The sequence below is a fragment of the Periplaneta americana genome, chromosome 13, assembly GCF_040183065.1.
Source record: "Periplaneta americana isolate PAMFEO1 chromosome 13, P.americana_PAMFEO1_priV1, whole genome shotgun sequence".
Taxonomy (NCBI): Eukaryota; Metazoa; Arthropoda; class Insecta; order Blattodea; family Blattidae; genus Periplaneta; species Periplaneta americana.
In genome coordinates this window covers 19,250,993-19,274,079 of record NC_091129.1, presented here as the reverse complement: position 1 = coordinate 19,274,079, position 23,087 = coordinate 19,250,993, and the positions used below count along the sequence as shown (strand labels likewise).

General features: G+C 36.8%; 1 protein-coding gene across 1 annotated transcript in view; it reads left to right on the top strand.

Moving 5' to 3' along the window:
• Positions 1 to 23,087, top strand: part of LOC138711770 (glucose dehydrogenase [FAD, quinone]-like) — a 65,756-nt gene that overhangs the window by 24,688 nt on the left and 17,981 nt on the right. Inside the window, exon 2 of the mRNA XM_069842963.1 lies at positions 20,004 to 20,417. Coding sequence (XP_069699064.1) covers positions 20,004 to 20,417 — 414 coding nt within the window. The remainder of the gene's footprint in view (positions 1 to 20,003; positions 20,418 to 23,087) is intronic.

Sequence of the window (23,087 nt, the reverse complement as noted above, 5' to 3'; positions counted from 1 at the left end):
GTATGTATGTATGTATGTATGTATGTATGTATGTATGTATGTATGCATGCATGTATGTATGTATGTAATGTATGTATGTATTTTTTATTTTTTACGACGCTTTATCAACACCTTAGGTTATTTAGCGTCTGAATGAGATGAAGGTGATAATGCCGGTGCCAGCACCTAAAGTTATCCAGCATTTTCTCATATTTGGGTTGAGGGAAAACCCCGGAAATGCCTCAACTAGGTAACGTGCCCCGACCGGGAATCGAACTCGGGACGCGCTAACCGTTACTCCACAAGTGTGGACTGTATGTATGTATGTATGTATGTATGTATGTATGTATGTATGTATATATTTTTAAGTAGGTTATTTTACGACGCTTTATCAACATCTTAGGTTATTTAGCGTCTGAATGAGATGAAGGTGATAATGCCGGTGAAATGAGTCCGGGGTCCAACATCGAAAGTTATCCAGCATTTGTTCATATTGGCTTGAGGGGAAACACCGGAAAAAACCTCAACCAGGTAACTTGACCCGACCGGGAATCGAAACCGGGCTACCTGGTTTCGCGGCCAGACGCGCTAACCGTTACTCTACAGCTGTGTACAAGTACGTAATTAAGTATATATGTGTAGTTATGCTTGTTTTTTCTGTACTGAAATTGCATTCAAATTCGGGAAAATTGATGGAGAATTTGTGATATATGAGTAAAACACAGTATTATGGAACGCTTTCTCGGGATAGTCCTACTTAAATACTTAGATATCATCGTTTCAAAACTTCACATGGTTCGAAATCGTCCTTAGTAGTTGGTGCAGAAAGCCACGATAACTCACTTACTTACTGGCTTTTAATGAACCCGGAGGTTCATTGCCGCCGTCACATAAGCCCGCCATTGGTCCCAATCCTGAGCAAGATTAATCTAGTCTCTACCATCATATCCCACCTCCCTCAAATCCATTTTAATATTATCTTCCCATCTACGTCTCGGCCTTCCCAAAGGTCTTTTTCCCTCTGGCTTCCCAACTAACACTCTATATGCATTTATGGATTCGCCCATACGTGCTACATGCCCTGCCCATCTCAAACGTCTAGATTTAATGTTCCTAATTATGTCAGGTGAAGGATACAATGCGTGCAGCTCTGCGTTGTGTAACTTTCTCCATTCTCCTGTAACTTCATCCCTTTTAGCCCCAAATATTTTCCTAAGAACCTTATTCTCAAAGTGAGAGTCCAAGTTTCACAATCTTACAGAACAACCGGTAATATAACTGTTTTATAAATTCTAACTTTCAGATTTTTTGACAGCAGACTGGATGACAAAAGCTTCTCAACCGAATAATAACAGGCATTTCCCATATTTATTCTGCGTTTAATTTCCTCCCGAGTGTCATTTATATTTGTTACTGTTGCTCCAAGATATTTGAATTTTTCCACCTCTTCGAAGGGTAAATCTCCAACTTTTATAGTTCCATTTCGTACAATATTCTGACAAACGATAAACTACTGTAAAATATAGTTTTGCCTTTAGTTGTATTCGTGGGATAGACTAATTCTAACAATGTTCAGGAAACGAATAACGACAGGGAATGTCCATAACTGGCACCGAGATCTAAAATTTCTCAAACATGTAGTAAAGGAAAAGAAGCTCGCGATAATGGACATGAGTATCGCGAATGAAGTTTACAATTATTTGTCACGGATACTGAGATGAACGATTTATGATTAATGCGTTATGACGATGATTGTTTTGATGGTGTGGTAGAGACGGTGAGGTCTATGTGTACTTAGACCTTTTCTAGTCCCTTGTCATCCCTAAGTATGCGCTTGATAATGGTTATGGGAGACCGATGTTATGTATAAAAGAACATAATGTCTCCAAGTCGCCTGATAATTATCTTCTGGTTGCAAGGTTATCGCTTTATATTGTTGGATTGGATTATTCCTTAAGAGTATAATTCAAATAAGCTTACTGTACGTTCACCATTGTAGAAATAGTCAATGCGAATTGCACGAATCTAGCTATGGTCCGTCCCAGGAATCTGAAGTAGAAAGACGAAATAAGATCTGTGCGCAAGTGATATGTGAGACGCTAGGACCAATCACTCTAGGAGGAGGCATTGGTTGAACGAAACTACCAATCCTTGCAGAGAGGGGATCATTTCTATCTGAACTCTTTACCCCTTAGCGGCCTCGAGTTGATGCTGCCCGCAATACACTCCGGCACAAAGACTCCGCCCCCTTATGCGCCTAGTCATTCAACAGATCCCTGAGACGGACCATAGCTGGTTGAGTCATCTGCCGCATGACGTATTCCTCTGCAGTCTACCGTTCCTATAGTACGGTTCGATTGTGACGGTCTTCCGTCCCTCAGATCTCTAAAACTGCTTTCTGAAATTATGATAATGATGATCATAGAACGTCTTTATACTCATCTTCCTATACTGTAGAAATACCTCGCCTCTGGAATTCGATACCTAACGACGTCAGGGACTACCGGACTTTATCACAATTGAAAATTAAATTGTTAAATTTTGTCTTAGTTAATGTTTTTAGGTATTGCTACAAGTATTGATTTGTGTTTTTTCTTTTTCTTTTTTAATCTAGATTAAAATTGCAAGTTTTTTTATGTTAGTTAATTAGTTAGGATACAATTAATTATGATACTTAATCACTCATTTAAAGTTTGTGTGGCTGCAACCTGTGTATATTTTTGTGTGGCTTTACTTTGTTTATAGTTCTTTTTCTCTCTCTCTCTCTCTCTTTATTTCTTGTGTAGCTTTACTTTGTATATAGTGTATTCTTTTTCTGTTTATTTCTATTATTTTATTTGTATTCCTTGTGTTGTGGAAGAGAAGGCCTGATGGCCTTAACTACACCAGAATAAAAAAATAAATAATAATAAATAATTATAAATATTGAAATGTTAAGTGACAGTGAAGTGATGGATGAAAACGGAAGAACGTCTAAGAAAACTCTCAACAAACTTAGTTTTCTCTACTGCAAATACGACTCCTCTATCGCCAGGATTTGAACCCGGTTCCGTAGTTATCTTAATCTAGTTCTATGCCAACTGAGCTACCAAAGCGGCACTACCACTATTACTGATAATTTCAGTGGTCCTTCTATATGGTTACTATTGCTGCTATCTCCGCTTCTTCTACCAATGTAAGAACTTAATAGTAATTCGTCTATACGTACTTTCAGCTTATGACCGTCTTGTGTGTTTTTTCCGCACAGGAAACGAGACATATAATTAATGTTATCTGAGGTCCAATATATTTCCTACAGACTTAAATAACAGCACATCTTACTCATCTCTTGCAGTGGGAGAGAGATTTCTCTTCAGCCTTCACCGGTTTGCTGTGAAATCGTGTCACCGCAGCAAGATTTCGGTTCAGGACAGAGAGGAACGCGGTACTTCTTATAAATAGACACACACGTGTACATCATTGCTATGACGTCATATTAGTGAAAAGCAGAATGCAGAGATTAACAATAATAAAGTAGGCTGACCAACATTTTATTGGGTATGAATATCTAACTAGATAAAGAGAAAGTAATAAATCGACACACCATGCGAACATTACAAATCTTTCTCTGATCTACTATATGTTTCAAAAACATTGTTTTACGTCTTTCGTTGAATTTAAAGCGGTACTAGATTCGACTTCCAATAGTTATTTATAATGCATTAGAAAAGTTGATGTAATCTTTAATTTGTCTGCAGTTGTCTTAGGAAGTAGATGCATGGCAAACACAAGGTGTTCCAAAGAGCGTTGCGTAATAATTAAGATATGGTTCCCTGCACCGAGGAGGCATTTAGGAGTGGGCTCGAATCCGGTTTCGGCTAAATACCTGGTTTGGCTGTTTTCATTTGTTTACTTAGTTGTAAAGGTTTCAATCATAGTGTTCTGCTCAAGGGTAGTTCTTTCAATTGAAACCCAGCATTTTCCCACAGTCTACTATATACAGTCGCGAAGCTCAATATGTAGTAAAAATGCAAACATGGATAGTTGCCCAACACTAGGATCGCTACTATCGCCTCATCTTCGCAGATCTCTCTCCTAGCAGACGACAAAGTATGTTACACTTTCGTTTTCGTGTTCTTTTGGAAAAATTAACACCTTCCTTCCATTATTGAAATATTAAATGCATAAAGTTAATTTATAATTTTAAAGAAGTTTATTAAATTCCACCATAAACTCGAAGATACCTGCAAGAAATAAGTTAATATAATTTTTGTTTGTGCAAAACGAACTGAAATTTACTATAATATATTTACTCATTCAAGATTATAGCGATAATTAACTATGAAACCAATAAATATTAATTTGCATTTTCCTTTACAACAATAATAATGGAAATATGAATTAATGGAGTAACTTACGTGTACCGGTACTTGTAGTGTAGGCTTACGTAGTTAACAAAGTGGGATGAGGTTAATCAATAATAATCACACCAGAATTGGAAATAAAACGTGATCAATAAATTTTATTGTAACAGACTTTTTCTACGTCTCTAGTAAAGCAACAAATAAAAATAACAACAAAATTAACAGCTATAATTAAAAACATGTTCTTTGAAAAAAAAAGTAGGCCTAAGCAATAATAATCCCACCAGAATTGAAAATAAAACGTGATCAATAAATTTCATTAAAACAAACTTAATTTTTCTACGTCTTTAGTAAAATAACATAAAAATAGTAACAAAATTAATAGCTACAATTAAAAATATATCCTCTGAAAAAAAAAGTGGACCTAACCTTTATTTCTCTGGACATTTAGCAGAACTTTAACCGGTATCTAATGTCCTTTCGGTTAGACTGAAACATTTCATTGTGAAATTTAAGGATATAATGTATTCTACCAGTCACAAAGAACTTCAAAATTAAGAATTTTGTTTCTGCACAGCATTCTTGTGGAAACCCAGGAACTTTTCTGAATCTTTCGGAAATCGGAAAAGGATAACTCTGGCCTCTTTCTCTTACTGTTGCTACAATTTATAGCACTACAAACGTCTCCTCCTTGTCCCTTATTATTATTCCAATTATTATATTTTAGCCATTAACATTTTTATTACAACCAATAACGAACATTTCACAAGCATTCATGTGAAATGCGCAACGACCTAGCACTCGATAGAAATACGACACAGTCCAAATTCGACCATGGACAGTCTATTGTTTCTAGTTGCTAACCACTTGGAGCGCTTTATCACGAGATTTGCAAAAAAACACCTCAAGCTTCGCGACTGTATATAGTAGACTGTGATTTTCCTATGTTCCCTTCCCTCCACCTTTCTCTTAGTCTCCGCATAAGATCCATATATCTTAATATTGTCGATTATCTGCCCAGACATTTTCCCCGTTCACCATTCCTTTCAGTGCATCCTTCAGTATGCAGTATTCTTCTTAGCCAGTGGCCCTTCCAGTTTATTTGTCTCTTCCTTATCAGTTTCAGCGTTATTCTTTCTTCTCCCACTCTTTCCAACACAGCTTTTAAGGAACACGGAGGTTCATTGCCGCCCTCACATAAGCCCGCCATCGGTCCCTATCATGAGCATCCCTATCATCATATCTCACCTCCCTCAAATCCATTTTAATATTATCCTCCCATCTACGTCTCGGCATTCCCAAAGGTCTTATTCCCTCAGGCCTCCCAACTAACATATGTGCTACATGCCCTTCCAATCTCAAACGTCTGGATTTAATGTTCCTAATTATGTCAGGTGAGGAATACAATGCGTGCAGTTCTGCGTTGTGTAACTTTCTCCATTCTCCTGTAACTTCATTCCTCTTAGCCCCAAATATTTTCCTAAGAACTTTATTCTCAAAAACCCTCAATCTCTGTTCCTCTCTCAAAGTGAGAGTCCAAGTTTCACAGCCATACAGAAGAACCGGTAATATAACTGTTTTATAAATTATAACCTTCAGATTTTTTGACAGCAGACTAGATGACAAAAGCTTCTCAACCGAATAATAACAGGCATTTCCCATATTTATTCTGTGTTTAATTTCCTCCCGAGTATTATTTATATTTGTTACTGTTGCTCCAAGATATTTGAATTTTTCCACCTCTTCGAAGGATAAGTCTCCAATTTTTATAGTTCCATTTCGTACAATATTCTGATGACGAGACATAATCACATACTTAGTATTTTCGGGATTTACTTCCAAACCTAACGCTTTACTTGCTTCAAGTAGAATTCCCGTGTTTTCCCTAGTCTTTTGTGGATTTTCTCCTAACATATTCACGTCATCCGCATAGATAAGCAGCTGATGTAACCCGTTCAATTCCAAATCCTCTCTGTTATCCTGGACTTTCCTAATGGGATACTCTAGAGCGAAGTTATGTGCCTTAGTTAAAATAATTTTTTTTAGTGCTGACAGCTCTTATCGCTTGTGATAAGAGAACAAACCGCAGTTCCACAGGTCCACAGGTAGGCAACTCCGGGAAACAGTTTCCAGCTGGCACGCCTAAGCAACTGCACTGAAAATTTGGGTGATGATTAATCTGAAATGGGGATATTGTCGAAAATTATTTGACAAAAATTTAAATTTTATGTGAGATACAATTAAAAATATAATTATGCTCTGGTGACCTTGTCCGGAATTTAAAACACAATTCGACTTTCTAATACAGTGGAAATATAATATTTATTTACCTAAGAAATCTAGCCCCACTGATAATACACCCCAAGAATTTGAAACTTTGCGCTTGTTCCACTACCTCATTTCGTATTCGCATGAAAGTTAATGAAGGTAAGATAAAGTATGATACTCAATGCAGGTAATGTTTTACAAACATTGTTTAATGCAACATACCCAATTCAAGCACCTGAATTGGAAGAAGTGGAAATGGGAGGAGAATTAATAATTAAAAGCTATTCGATTGTGGACCTGTGTCTTTGGAAAGGAATGTGGAACTTCAAGGAAGAACATATGTGTGTTCCAGGCCTATGACCACTTGACCCATTGCGCTTTTTACCGTTCTCTTGAAGAAACTTTAGAGAATTCTGAAGAAGAAAGTCCAAAAAAAATTATAATAAACTATCACATGAGACATATGATCACGTGCAATCGCTATATCAAGAGGTAGTTGATACAACGTCGTTAAATAATCAATTAAAATACAATTGAGGAGTTACCTGGAAGAAGGGCGTAACCCAGAAGAAATAGTTTTGAGATAATCAACAAAAACTATCTGTGCCCTGCATTTCATCATCATCATCATCTTCATCATCCTTGCATGTATTGGGCCTAGTGGCCCGTTACCCTGAATCTATTGCTGGAATATGATTCTATTCGTATATATTGTAGGATAATACGCTCTCTTGTGATTGCAATGAGTTCCATGGTTAATGTTTAAATATTGTACGAGAACGAAGCATTCATTTTTTTTTAATTACGCCCTTCTTTCGTAGAAGAGACTTGAAAATACTGCAATACTGTTAACTTTTCTCTATTTTATATGAAAGGCTAGACATAGGTCTAAACTACAATAATGAAGATAATTACAATATATGTGTGTGTGTGTTCGTTTATTTATCACATCATTAAAATAATTAATCTCACTTATTTCACGTTATCATTTTAACTGAAAGTACCTAGGACATATGTTACAAACACTGTATCACTTTAAGTAATCTAATAACCTAACATAAACAACATCTAGTATCTTGTGAGGCCTATTGGAGTGTTTGTCTCTCATATCTGTCATTACAGTATCATCTAGTTTCACTATATTTTGTACAGTTATCGCTCGTTTCTTAGATATTTTAAACAGCGACAGAATAAAGGATTTGCATAAATATTCTTCTCAGTCATGATACTGTGTACCCAAGAACATTCTTGGTTCTGTGGTTTTACAGTTGTTTCACGTTGCTGAATGGTTCTCCTCTCTAAATATCCCATAAGAAATGTATCCTGTTGGTTTTTGATTCCTGTTTTCCAAAATCCTCAATGGAAAATGGTTTGTTCCTCTGTAGATATCTTATATTTCTTCTGGCAGCAACTGGCTTAAATGTTTTTTGCTGCTAACTTGTCAGAAATATGGTCGTTCCTAAATGACTGACTGCTAGCCTGGATGTAACATTGTATAGCACTGCATACGCCTATATTATTAGTACCTTATATTCATTCTCAATTGACAAAAATAAATAGTAATACTGTATTTTTTTCACCATTTTTCCTGTCCTACTTGTGTAAGCTTTGCTGTAATTTTGTCGTCGCTTGCTAGATTATTCTTTCATAGTTTGTTAAATCGATTCCGTTTTCTACCTTCCCGTATGTAATTCATTTTCACTGATATTTTCAACATCAGAAATGTTATATTCGCTTCCATTAGGCGAAAGGTAGGATAGATCAGTACATTTGTCAGGCAACGTGAACACCCATGCAGTTATAGGCAGCGCCAGCGTTTTCGGCGCGTATCGTTCAGTATAAGCCCAGTCAGCGAGCCGGTGCAGCTGAGAATGGTACAATTCAAATACACGTCACGTCAGCAATCTACCAATCATAATCGTTAGTCTTTTCGCCCACACACTGCAGCAAAGGCAAGATATTCGCACTTTGCATTTCTGGAGTGTGTCCTTGTGTACAGTGCCCAGTCAATGGCATCTGTTGTCAATTCAGCTGAGAGTGGGCACCACCTTCTAGACACAAGTCACTTCAGCAATCTGCTAATCACAGTTGTCAGCTTTCTCGCTTACACACTGCGGCAAAGATAAGATACTCGCTCTTAGCGTTCCCATTACTTATTTCACTCGCCAAAAACGGCGGCTTTGGTTATACCTTCGCCGGTCCTCGAATCACAGTAGTGAGATGGAAGACGGAAATAAAGGCATAATATTGTGGTGGTTGTTAGAATTGCCGTCATAGAAGGTATATACCCATTTTACGGATAAACGCCGCAATTCGAGTTATGCCATTCTTCCAGCCAACCCCTCAATTAAGCCTAAAAGACATATTGACACAAAATGATTTCTGTAAGAGACATGATTTTGCACTTCCATGTCGACATCATACCGAAGTTTAATAGATATTTATTGGGTTACACTAAGTCACTCGTAACGGAAAACTGAAATGTTTAATCATTTTAAATATATTTGCGATTTTAAGAACGAAAGAAAGAAAAGTTGATAATCTGCAATAAATCATAGTCCGTCATCAACGCGATGAAGTATTGTGTGGCAAGTTCCTTCAGGATATGAACACTGCACGAGTTAAGAAGTGCTAATGTTGCTCCACAAGCGAAATTGCATGCCATCTGCCTTGTTGGATCAGTTTGCAAATGAATGTGTATACCTCTGGTGTTTACGTGCAAACGTTTCCAGCATAAAATAGCACACAAGCGGTAGAGAGAGTGTTACAGAGCCGTGACATTCCAGACAAGGTCATTCATTTCAACATTGACCTCAGAACATGTTAGCGAACATTTTGAAACATGTTAAATTATTGCTCTCTGTATGAAAATCTCTGCTGCTAGAAAAAAACATGTGAGAGCTTTGTGGATCGATTAGCTCTTGTCCAATGTTGTTAATTTGTATTGTAAATACCAAGGCATTCGATAAATAATGGCAACAATGCTGTAAATCAGAGCTCCTAGCGGTGATCATTGAAATCTTGTACTACGTAATAGAGTAGCGATTGTTTCATAAATCTTAAATATTGAAAGTCTCGAAGTAGTGGCTATAGTGGCTGTTTCTGATTTGCAGTAAACAATACTGCCCTAAAGGTGCTTCATAAAAATCCAAGTTGCAAGAGAAAAACACGCAACTCGGCGCTTTAGAACAATACAAGAAGCCCGATGATGATATGGCGTTGTTAGCAGAAGAGGAAATGATACTAAGGTATATGCTACTGGAGTTAAATGACACCTGTTAACAGTATGGGATGAAGATAAATGCAAATAAGACGAAGAACATGATCATAGGAAGAAAAGTACAAAAGATAAACTTGCGAATTCTAAATGAGGTAGTTGAGCAAGTGGACAGCTTCAAATACTTGGCATGTACTATAAGCAGTGATATGAGCTGCTGCCAGGAAGTCAAAAGGAGGATAGCAATGGCCAAGAAAGCTTTTAATAGAAAAAGAAACATCTTCTGCGGACATCTAGAAAAAGAACTAAGGAAGAGACTAGTGAAGTGTTTTGTATGGAGTGTGGCATTATATAGGGCAGAAACATGGACAATACGCCAAAGTGAAGATAAGCGAATAGAAGCATTTGAAATATGGATATGGAGAAGAATGGAACGTGTGAAGTGGACAGACAGAATAGGAAATGAAGCCGTGTTGGAAAGAGTGGGTGAAGAGCGAATGATACTGAAATTGACCAGGAAGAGGAAAAGGAATTGGTTGGGTCACTGGCTGAGAAGAAACTGTCTACTGAAGGATGCACTGGAAGGAATGGTGAACGGGAAAATAGTTCGGGGTAGAAGAAGATATGAAATGATAGACGACATTAAAATAATATGGATCATATGAGGACACAAAGAGGAAAGTAGAAAATAGGAAAAACTGGAGAAAGCTGGGTTTGCAGTAAAAGACCTTCCTTTGTGCAGAACACTAAATGAATGAATGAATTATAATAAAAAAAAACCCTGAAGAGCATGAAAGTGACATAGATATCCAAGGTAAAGATTGCCAGCAAAATTAGCCGGATTTTGTACATCGTAATTGTGTTAATGGTGTAGTATTATGATGACGTCAATGGTGGTCGCGGTGATGATTATTGTTATGATGATGATAATGATGGTGGTAGAACATTACTGAAAGCATACCCTTGCTTCCTTGCGCTCGAGTCGATACGACACTGAACTTAAATTTTATTCCATTCTTTTCTCAATCGCTTGAAACTACTTATCCCACTTATTTTATACATTTTTCTCTGTATTTCACTTTTGTAAATATTGTTCAAAAGACTCCCTTTAAATTTAAGCATTATTATATTTATACACGGTCATCATTTTATTTTTACTAACATTTCTAATATTAACCTGGCTATACCTTACGGTTGTGAACCGGAAACACCGTTTGCTACCCCTTTCCAAGACTGGCGTTCGATGATAGACTACTGGCGCAAAATACAAACAAATCACTTTACTAGGTATAGGAGGGAAGAAAAGTAGTTCATCCATTTACGTAAACTAGGAAATATCGCAATTTTGAGTTTGATAATTTTCATTAGGTTTTTCTTTAATCAAAATACAGTACTGTATTAACAATAAGTGTTTTTACTCACGAACTGAGCTATCCATTCGAACGTATTCGTTAAGCAGTGTATATTATACTGTCTACAGCACATTACCGTACAATATAGAAAATGAAGTTAAATTGAAAAATAATAGTAATATGGATATTTAAACACAGTTTTTGTAAATGGTGGCCGTTCATTTAGATACAGGCTTCAGTTCTTTTTTACATATTATCGCACTATATAGTCTATTGTACCTAATTCCAATTACCAGTTTCGTCCTTCGTACTAGTAACTCATGTTGGAATAATTCTGTACCTACTCTATAAAAGAGTATCTTACGTACTGTAAATTCAATCTTCACTTCTGCCCGGTCCGAAAAGATAAAATTACTCAGACATGCCGTCCAAGTGCTTTTGTAGCAGGGTCATAGATAGGGAAAAAATCACGTCACAGTTAATTACTTAACGAGGACCTTTTATTTAAATTATTTTAAACAGTTGTACAATATTAGGTAGACGTCCAATTCCTAATAGAAATTAATGTTTTCAGAAAAGAGCTAAGACAGCCCAGCCACTAGCTTAACAGACGGGCGAGCAGAAGCAGGTGGGGGAAAGCGGGATGCGACGTAGGCAAACGGACGACAGTACCTGTTCGAAAATATGATTCAATATTGAAAGCTCTTTCGTTACTGGAAAACGCGAACACATTTCTGGAACGTACTATACTCACTAACTCAGTACTGTTTGTGTTTACTATGACCGTAAGGCGACTTTGACTGTACACGCTTGGTTCTGTGTGGAGAACAGTTGGAAGTTTACTAGTAGAGGGGGTGGGAGTGAAGTACATTCAAAAACTGAGGTGCAGTAAAAATTGAAGTAAAAATAAAATGGTGTCCCTACTCTTACCCCATTTCCCGTAGGCTTATGTAATTTCCTATCCCTTCTCCCTTGTTTCATATCTTCTTTTCTAATAGATCATTGCTCTCTTCGTTTCTGGTTTGTCCTTTGATCACTGTTCTCTTCATTTCTGTCTTGTCCTACCTTCCATGTGCCGCACCTTTCTCCCGCATCTTCTCACCGGCGTGTACTACATCGGTGCGTCTTGTCACCTGTTCTGTTCTGACAGGCACTATTTGTGTAGGGTAATTTTCAAGTGAATCACGAGCTCTAGAGAATTGTCATGAAAACACTACATCTCTACGTGAGAGGAGTTTCTTGTCTTGCTTATAAATGCAGTTATGTGGAGACAGTCTCACTCAAAATGCTGAAAATTTATTCCCCAATCGCCGAGAGCATGGCGCACACAATCTACTTCGTAAATACTATAATTGCTATGTTGTCAGTTTTTGAGAAATCGGGAAATTTTTAGAACACGGACTGCACATACCAAATTATGTCTTAAAATACTAAAAAGAGCAGATTTGTCTGCGTTTGTCGAATGCGCATCATTATATTTACGAAAAGGCACGTTTCAGTGCCAATAATTTATTTTGTGTGCACAAGGTTGGAATTTTGAAGTAAGAGGGAAAGGGTGCAGTCCGTGTTCTGGAGTTTATCCGAGCAATCGTATGAAAACAACTTTGGATCGTATAGTAAATGTAGTAGTAGTAGTAGTAGTAGTAGTGGCAGCAGTAGTAGTAGTAGTAGTAGTAGTGGTAATAGTAGTAGTAGTGATATTAAGTTAGCAATAGTGACAACAGAACTGATAATATTGGTGGTATTAGTAGTAGGCCTAATTGTAGTAGAAGTGATAGCAATAATAATAGTAGTAGTGATAACAATAATGATAATAGTAGTAGTAATGTTGGAAGGAGTGGTAGTAGAAGTAATAGTAAGGACAATAGAATTAATGATAGTAAAAGTATTAGTAGTAACAGTAGCAGAAATACTAGTACTAGCAATAGTAGTAGAATTATTAGTATTAGTAATAGTAGTATTGGCATCCTGCCTAGGACTCGCGTTACGGAATGCGCGCTGGTTCGAGTCCTCATGGGGGAAGAAATTTTCTCATGAAATTTCGGCCAGTGTATGGGACCGGTGCCCACCCAGCATCGTCATGCACTTGGAGAGCTGCGATAGGTAGCGAAATCCGGTTGCGAATGCCAGCTATAACGGTTGGGGGGATCTTCGTGCTAACCACACGATACCTCCATTCTGTTTGGATGATCGTCCACCTCTGCTTCGGCATGTGGGCGTGAGGCCAGCAGCCGGCTGGTCGGTCTAGGTCCTCCACGGGCTGTGGCGACACGGATTAAAGTAGTTGTGGTGGTGTAATAATAGTAGTAGTAGTAGTAGTAGTAGTAGTAGGCATTGTAATAGTTATAATGGAAGTAGTATTGATACTAGTAAAAGCAGTAGTGACAGTATACAAATGATAGTGGTAGTTATAATAGGAAAACTGTTAGTAGTAGGCCTAGTTCTATGCGGATGACGTGAATATGTTAGGAGAAAATACACAAACGATTAGGGAAAACACGGAAATTTTACTAGAAGCAAGTAGAGCGATCGGTTTGGAAGTAAATCCCGAAAAGACAAAGTATATGATTATGTCTCGTGACCAGAATATTGTACGAAATGGAAATATAAAAATTGGGGATTTATCCTTCGAAGAGGTGGAAAAATTCAAATATCTTGGAGCAACAGTAACAAATATAAATGACACTCGGGAGGAAATTAAACGCAGAATAAATATGGGAAATGCGTGTTATTATTCGGTTGAGAAGCTCTTATCATCCAGTCTGCTGTCCAAAAATCTGAAAGTTAGAATTTATAAAACAGTTATATTACCGGTTTTTCTGTATGGTTGTGAAACTTGGACTCTCACTCTGAGAGAGGAACATAGGTTCAGGGTGTATGAGAATAAGGTGCTTAGGAAAATATTTGGGGCTAAGCGGGATGAAGTTACAGGAGAATGGAGAAAGTTACACAACACAGAACTGCACGCATTGTATTCTTCACCTGACATAATTAGGAACATTAAATCCAGACGTTTGAGATGGGCAGGGCATGTAGCACGTATGGGCGAATCCAGAAATGCATATAGAGTGTTAGTTGGGAGACCGGAGGGAAAAAGACCTTTAGGGAGGTCGAGACGTAGATGGGAGGATAATATGAAAATGGATTTGAGGGAGGTGGGGTATGATGATAGAGACTGGATTAATCTTGCACAGGATAGGGACCGCTGGCGGGCTTATGCGAGGGCGGCAATGAAACTTCGGGTTCCTTAAAAGCCATTTGTAAGTAAGTAAGTAGGCCTAGTAGTAATATTAGTAGTGGTTGTCGTAATATTTAATATTAATAGTGATAGCAGTGATAGTAGTAGGCAAGGTAGTGGTGATAGTAGTAATAGTAGTACAAGTAGCAGTACTGATAATAGTAGGCCTAGAAGTAATAGTAGGAGCAGTAGTATTGGTACATAACAGTCAGCTGATGATAGTTAAGATAATAGTAATAGTAGTGGTAGTAGTAGTAGTAATAGGCCTATAGAAGTAGTAATAGTATAGGTCATTCGTTATCTCGTAAAACCAAATCCTTTCATGCGTAGTAGCATATAGTAAGAAGTTTATGAAGGGTGTGAGCTCGCTTGCTAAAAGTGGAAGCGTAGCAAAGGAGGGAAACTTCTCAGTCCACTTTCTTCTTCTCCCGACATACAGGTAGGCTTCACGACATACCGAATGGCCTATAGCAGCCGTGGCGAGAGCGTGACTCGCGAGACATTGTGGCTCGCAGTGATAGCTGTGCTTCTAACCTCCGCCAACCCCCACCCTCTCACTCCCTGGAGTCAAACTCTGTTCCATTTGTATTTGTCTCTGACCTGCGAGTGGCATATGTCTCTCTCGAAACCATGTACGAAAGTTCCAAGTAGGATGGGAGGACGCATTTTTTGCTGTCAATATGATGAGAACTTTAAATAAATGTATGGTTTGTTCACAAGTATTACGAGGAAAACGGTTGTATAACATAAAACGGCATTATACTACATGTTACTGATGAAACATTAAAAGGTTAAGTGTTATTGTTGCTATCATCATCATCATCATCATCATCATCATCATCTCTCTATGTCGACCCTTTTTCAGCAGATTTACGAATAATGCGGTTAGCTCTTCAATTTGAACTTACTGATTTACTATGTGATGTCAAATGAAAGCTAGATGTAAGGACTTGACAAATGTTGAACTTTCAAATCTTTGCCAAAAAATAAATATCCGAAGCTTCGTTCTTTCTCTTGCTCTGTTGAAGCCATGTTCGCTACAACTTAAGGTTGTGAAAAATTATTTTCAACAATTAATTTGTAAAAACCTAATTTAGTTCACGACTGACAGACAAATACCTTCGTGATCAACTACGACTGGCAGTAAGTGACATAATTCCAGATTTTGAAACTTTGTCGCAGAGACATTCTGAAGACAGTTAATTTTAGGTAGTGATATTGTTCATTTATTGTTCATTTCTTTCTTCGTTACACGTACTAAACATTAGTTTGTAGCGTTGTACTGTATAAAATTATATTTAAGTGCTTGACGTAAGGGAAATGAAAATCCGTTAATAAGTCAGACAGTTGCTTCACTTCCCCTTCGGGTGTCCGCCTCCCTCCATAGGTGCTATGCACATTGCAGGTTACACAGTGGCTCGGCGCACGATTACATTTTCGCCACCGCTGGCCTATAGTGGTAGTAGTAATGATAGTAGTAGTAATAAAATTGCTGATACTAGTAGTAGGCCTAGAATAGTAATAGTATTAGCAAAAGTAGTGGTAGTGGTAGTAGTATAGGCCTAAGTAGAAGTAGTGGTAGTAGCGATTATTGTATTTATGTGTACGTGATATATAGGATAGTTGTATATATATATATATATATATATATATATATATATATATATACATAGCCTATCTGTTATACAGGGACATCATTTTATTTTTACTAACATTTCTAATATTAACCTGACTATACCTCTCGATTAACGGTTGATAATCGCAAACAAAGCTTGCTACTTTTCCACGACTAAAGTTCGATGATAGAATACTGGCGTAAAATACAAACAATTCACTTTACTAAGTAGGCCTATAGGAGGGAAGAGAAGTTGTTCATCCATTTACGTAAAGTAGGAAATATCGCGATTTTGAGTTTGATCATTTTCTTTAGGCTTTTCATTAATCAAAATACAGTACTGTATTAACAATAAGTGTTTTTACTCACGAACTGACGTATTCGTTATGCAGCGTACATTATACTATCTACAGCACATTATCGTACAATATACAAATTTAAATTGAAAAATAATCATAATATGGATATTTAAACACAATTTTGAAAATGGTGGCCGTTCATTTCGATACAGACTTCAGTTCTTTTTTGCATATTATCGCACTATAGAATATTGTACCTAATTCCAATTACCAGTTTCGTCCTTCATACTAGTAACTCATGTTGAAAGAATTCTGTACCTAATCTATAAAAGATTCCCTTACGTGCTGTAAATTCAATCTTCACTTCTGCCCGATCCGAAAAGATAAAATTACTGACACGTACTGTCTACTGTCCGTCCAAATGGTTTTGACGCAGGGTCGTAGAAAGGGGAGAAATCACGTGACAATTAATTAACGAGGCCCTTTTATTTAAGTTATTTTAAATGATTGTATATTATTACGTAGACGTCCAATTCCTAACAGAAATTAATGTTTTCAGAAAAGAGCTAAGACAGCCCAGCCACTAGTATTTACAAACGGGCGAGCAGACGCATGTGGGGGGAAAAAGGGATGCGTCGTAAGCAAACGGACAACAGTACCTGTGCGAAAATATGATCCCATATTGAAAGCTCTTTCGTCACTGGAAAACGCGAATATATTTCTGAAACGTACTATACTCACTAACTCAGTACTTTTGTGTTTACTATGATCGTAAGGCGACTTTGACTGTAGACGCTTGGTTCTGTGTGGAGAACGATTGGAAGTTTACTAGTAGAGGGGATGGGAGTGAAGTACATTAAAAAACTCAGGCACAATAAAAAGTGAAGTAAAAATAAAATGATGTCCCTGTATTATAGGGTAGGTCCTCTGTTTATGTACTTATACATCCTGCCGATACAATTGGCAACCCTACACTTTACGTTTTATAACGTGTAACGCGTCAGATTACACGCTAAAGCGATAATGGATTCAACTGGGACGAAACAGTCCCTGTGTGAGTCAGTGTAATTGTAATGCAACAAATTTGTTCATGGCCTGTCGAAATGTGTGGCAAAACTAAGTGATTGCCTGCACTTTATTCGTTTCAGTGATATCGCCTACTGCTAAAGAATGTCGTTTCTGTTCTGCGGATTATATAGCAAGCGGTCAGTTTAAATCTACTCTAATGTTTAAATTCTGTGTTATTAAACAGTGCAGAAACATTTGCTTGTCCATTTCTCAGCCTCCTTTGGACTTCTTAACTGAACAGAAAATTAAATAATAATAATAATAATAATAATAATAATAATAATAATAATAATAATAATAATAATAATAATAATATTTATATTATTGTATTATATATAATAATAATATTTATATTATATTCTTATTATTATTATTATTATTATTATTATTATTATTATTATTATTATTATTATTTACAAATGGCTATTAAGGAACACGGTGTTTCATTGCCGCTCTCACATAAGCCCGCTATCGGCCCCTATCCTATGCAAGATTAATCCAGTCTCTATCTTCATATCTCACCTCCCTCAAATACATTCTATTATTATCCTCCCATCTACGTCTCGGCCTCACCAAAGGTCTTTTCCCTCCGACTTCCCAACTAATACTCTACATGCATTTCTGGATGCTACTGCTACATGCCCTGCCCATCTCAAACGTCTGGATTTTATGTTCCTAATTATGTCAGGTGAAGAATGCAAAGCGTGCAGTTCTGCGTTGTGTAACTTTCTCCATTCTCCCGTAACTTCATCCCTCTTAGCCCCAAATATTTTCCTAAGCATCTTATTCTCAAACACCATTAATCTCTGTTCCTTTCTCAAAGTCACAGTCCATGTTTCACAGCCATACAAACTGTTTTATATATTCTAACTTTAAGATTTTTTGATAGCAGACTACATGACAAAAGCTTCTCAACCGAATAATAACAGGCATTTCCCATATTTATTCTGCGTTTATTTCCCCCCCCCTCCAGTGTCATTTATATTTGTTACTGTTGCTCCAAGATATTTGAATTTTTGCACCTCTTCGAAGGATAAATAATAATATGTATAATAATAATAATAATAATAATAATAATAATAATCATCATCATCATAATAATGATAATTATACTTATTTACTTGCTTATGGATTTTAGAGAGCCCAGAAGTTCATTGCCGCCCTCACATAAGCCCGCAATCGGTCCCCATCGAGCAACATTAATCCAGTCTCTATCATAATATCCTACTCCCTCAAATAGGCTACATTTCAATATTATCCTCCCATCTACGTCTCGGCCTCCCCAAAGGTAAATTTGACCATATAACACCTTCCCTCCAGTTACTTTCATGGGTGCGTCTGAAAGAACGAAGAACAATACATTCACTGTCTCTTCTGTTTAGAATCATGCATACTTCTACACCGAATTATCTGTTATCGCGCTTTCAATTTCTTACAACTCTTCGAAACCGACATCAAGCACTTCTTTCTATCCCTCATCATAGAACGTCTTTATACTCATCTTCCTATACTGTAGAAATACCTCGCCTCTGGAATTCGTTACCTAATGACGTCAGGGACTGCCGGACTTTATCACAATTTAAAATTAAATTGGAAAATTTTGTCTTAGTTAAAGTTTTTAGGTATTGCTAGAAGTACTGATGTGTTTTTTTTTCTTTTTCTTTTTTAATCTAGATAAAAATTGCAATTATCTTGTTTATGTAAGTTAATTAGTTAGGATACAATTAGTTAATCATTTAAAGTTTGTGTGCCTGCAACCTGTGTATATTTTTGTGTGGCTTTACTTTGTTTATAGTGTTTTTTTCTCTCTCTCTTTATTTCTTGTGTAGCTTTACTTCGTTTCTGTTTATTTCTATTATTGTATTAGTATTCCTGGTGTTGTGGAAGAGAAGGCCTGATGGCCTTAACTACACCAGAATAAATTAAATAAATAAATAAATAAATAAATAAATAAATAAATAAATAAATAAATAAATAAATAAATAAAGGTCTTTTCGCCTCCGGCCTCTCAACTAACACTATATGCATTTCTGGATTCGTCCATATGTACGTGCTACATGCCCTGCCCATCTCAAACGTCTCGATTTAATGTTCTTAATTATGTCAGGTGAAGAATACAGTTGTTATTATCTTACTACTACTACTACTACTACTAATAATAATAATAATAATAAAATAATAGTAATAAAAATAATAATACTGTATATTAATTCATATTGATATTAATTATAATCATTCACGACTAAACTTAATTACATAACACAACTTAAATGATTTCTCTTACCATCTTTCTCTCCTGATATCTTTCAATATAAAGTTAATCTCCAGGTTTCCCCACTTTACTATTTCCTGCCAAAAAGAATCTTAAGGGACGTCGTTCTGACGATGAAATCCAGACAGTGAAAGCTTTAGAGGCGATTTTGAAATGTTTGTCGAAGGACGGCTTCGAGAATGTCTTTCGTAAGGGGCAACGGAGGTGGGACAAGTGCATTTTATTGGGCGAGGAATATATTCAAGGGGACAAAAGTGTGGAATTGTAGTCCTTGTAAATAAATACCTCACAACACTAGTGCCTGTATTTATTGAAAACCTTGTAATTAGGTCACTTATTGTGTAATTTTCAGAGTTTGTGTAACTGTGACCCTCCTTACATTGGGCCGCCCTTGTCGGGCACATGTGGGGGAGGCGTCTTCATGATGTTCATGGGAATGCTGGACATGTTCCTGCGCTCTCAGTGCGACCTCCTGGACCCGTGCGGACGCGTCAAGAGTTACCCCCGGGCGCACAGTACAGGGTACGACTTCATCGTGGTGGGCGGAGGTTCTGCAGGCGCCGTGGTCGCCAGTCGACTCTCGGAGATACCGGACTGGAAGGTGCTGCTACTGGAGGCCGGCGGCGATGAACCCGCGGCGTCGCAAGTTCCGTCCATGGTGATAAACTATCATGGCACGGCGTTGGATTGGAAGTACATGACCGAGCCGGAGAGCAACGCTTGCCTGGGCAACGCGGAGAGGCGCTGCAGATGGGTGCGAGGCAAGGTAGGCACTTGTGAACTTCTCTTTCTAAAGTCAACTGATCTGCGATTAGGAAATACCGTAGAAGAGGGTAAAGTCGATCAAAATTTTGCAATTTTTTTATGATATTGAGGTTATGCAATGGAGCGAAGTTTCTCAGAAAATAGCATTTTGTCGTCATATTCTTCACTTATAAAGGCACGTCACAAGACGTCAATTACAATCTATCAAAGACGGATTTTTTTTATTTGACTTGTGATCGAAGTTACCTGTTTAAATAGGGTAAAGTCGATCACCATTGAATTTTTAGTTTAAGCTAGAATTTAAAATATTGCGGAGTAAAGTCGATCACTGTTTATGTTTTAAAAAAAACAAATTACTGGGACTTAGTTATCAAGGAAGCCATCGAAATCCAGCTAGATGGCAATAATTTCAACAGAGACGGGGGTCTACAGCTGAGTACGGCATGGAAACCTGCCATCAATACGCTTAGACCACCAGCACACGGCAGACAGTCGGAACCAGCAAGTAGCTCCTGATTGGCTACCGCTTCCACCAACGAGAATGCGCCTGGCGGTCGGGACTAGGAACTAGCTCCTGATTGGCCCGCAGCGGGAAGCCCTACTTTTGCATATATACCGGCTAGACGTGAAGAAGATGGCAGAGCTAGCCGTCGAAAGCTTGGAAGCTAATCTCCAACTCACCTGGCTGAGAACCCGAGAAGAGTTATTCTACATATATTTTATTTGTTATAAGGGATGTAGAAAACAATAATATTCTACAATATATGCCTATAGGATTATATAGTGTTTTTTTTTTGTTACTGTGATCATACAATTCGATACAATTAGGCCTATAGGTCTCCACTGTACAAACAATACCATGATTGCCAACATATAAAACAAAAAAAAAAAACAACACATTTTAATACTTCACATACCAACAAAGAAAGATTTAAGAATTCAAAATTTACATTGAAATACCACACTTCAATTATAATCTAAAATGCAATTCATCGTTTCTTATGTCAGATATTATTTGAAATCTTCCCCTCCTCATGTCACTTTACAAACTGCGTTGTTCCCATCGTCAGGTACAGAGGGGTATACAAAACACGTTCCTTTGACAGTGCTTCTCTTACGCAAGAAATTCACCATAATTTTATCTTCCTCTTTCCCCACTATCCCATCAATATAAGCCATACTGTGACACTTTTCTGTTTTTCTGTTTATAAGTGTTAGTTGGAGATATTTCGGTGACAAAAATTATTCTTCCTGCTGGTCCTATCTGCTTCGAGTAGATCGATGGCATGATCGACTTAATCCTACAAAGGTACAAGTTTTCTTAAAATAATAAGTTTCAATACTAACACTTACGAACTGCAAAACTATTATTTCAGGATACAATCTCAACAAAAAGTACTTGCGTATACTTCCTGTCTCCTTTCAGTGCTGACGATAATTTAGAGTTCGTATGAATTTATTTTCGTTTAAGAGAAAAAGTTGAGAATAACAATTTTCACTTCAACGGTAATTACACAGTGTTCCCATTGTTGGCATGCACAGGCTTTTTGTTGTCCCTCTCGCTTAAATTTACAATGAAGTCAGTAGAACAAAATTTTAACAGGTAAGTTAACTGAGAGAATATATAATTTTCAATAAAAATCGGAAATGATCGATTATACACCCAATAATTGACTTTACCCACTTCTACGATATCGTGATATTCCGTGACCAAAAAAATATGACCTAACAATATGGCTGTCGGCCGTCACCTCTGTGGAGTAACGGTTAGCATATCTGTGAAATGAGCGGGCGCAGGTTCAAATTCTGTGTGCAACAAGTTAACTGGGTGTGTTTTTTATTCAAGATTTTTCCCCTCATCCAATTGATGCATTCTATAAAATCCGATATAGCCTACAATTTTGTTTAGAGATTAGAGTGACATCGATATAGTAATTTTTTTCAAAATATAATAATATTACCCATCCGTTATCATCATTCAGAGCTACAAAACTGGTGATACTGTATGACAGATGTTTGAATTCCAGTAAAGAATATGTGAAAAATATCTCAACAATGTCTGTTCCAATAAATCTTTGTATTTATTTATTTATTTATTATTTTGGTAATAATTATTACATAACATATAATATATACAGAAAAAAACTTTAGCTCGCCCCTGAAAGAGGAGAACTCGTACTCAGGGGCGGATTCCTGAATTGAAATTAATAATTATACAATACAATTTGTCTTATGTCTACTGTGCAATTATAGTATATAAATTTAAATTTACAATTTTTCAATTCTTATAAAATCCATACATAACTTTTTAAATTTGATACTAGAACTATCAGAATTGACAAGATTAGGATAATTAAATATAAATGTGTTATATATTCTAGGGCCTAAATTACTACTATGATTAAATACTGTAACAGTGTTGCATTTTGGTTCAAACAATCTTAAAGAATTCATTCCTTTTGTTTCATAACTATGAGAATACAATTCAAAATTATTTCGATTTTTATGTATGAATTTCATTAATACAATATAATAAATTTGTCTTACGTTAAGTACAGTAAAGTCTAAAAATAAATTTTGAGATGGAAAATCAATAGGTTTATGAAGAAGTATTTTAATTAATTTCTTCTGTAATAAATAAAGTGGATTAAAATTGGATTTAAATGAGCTA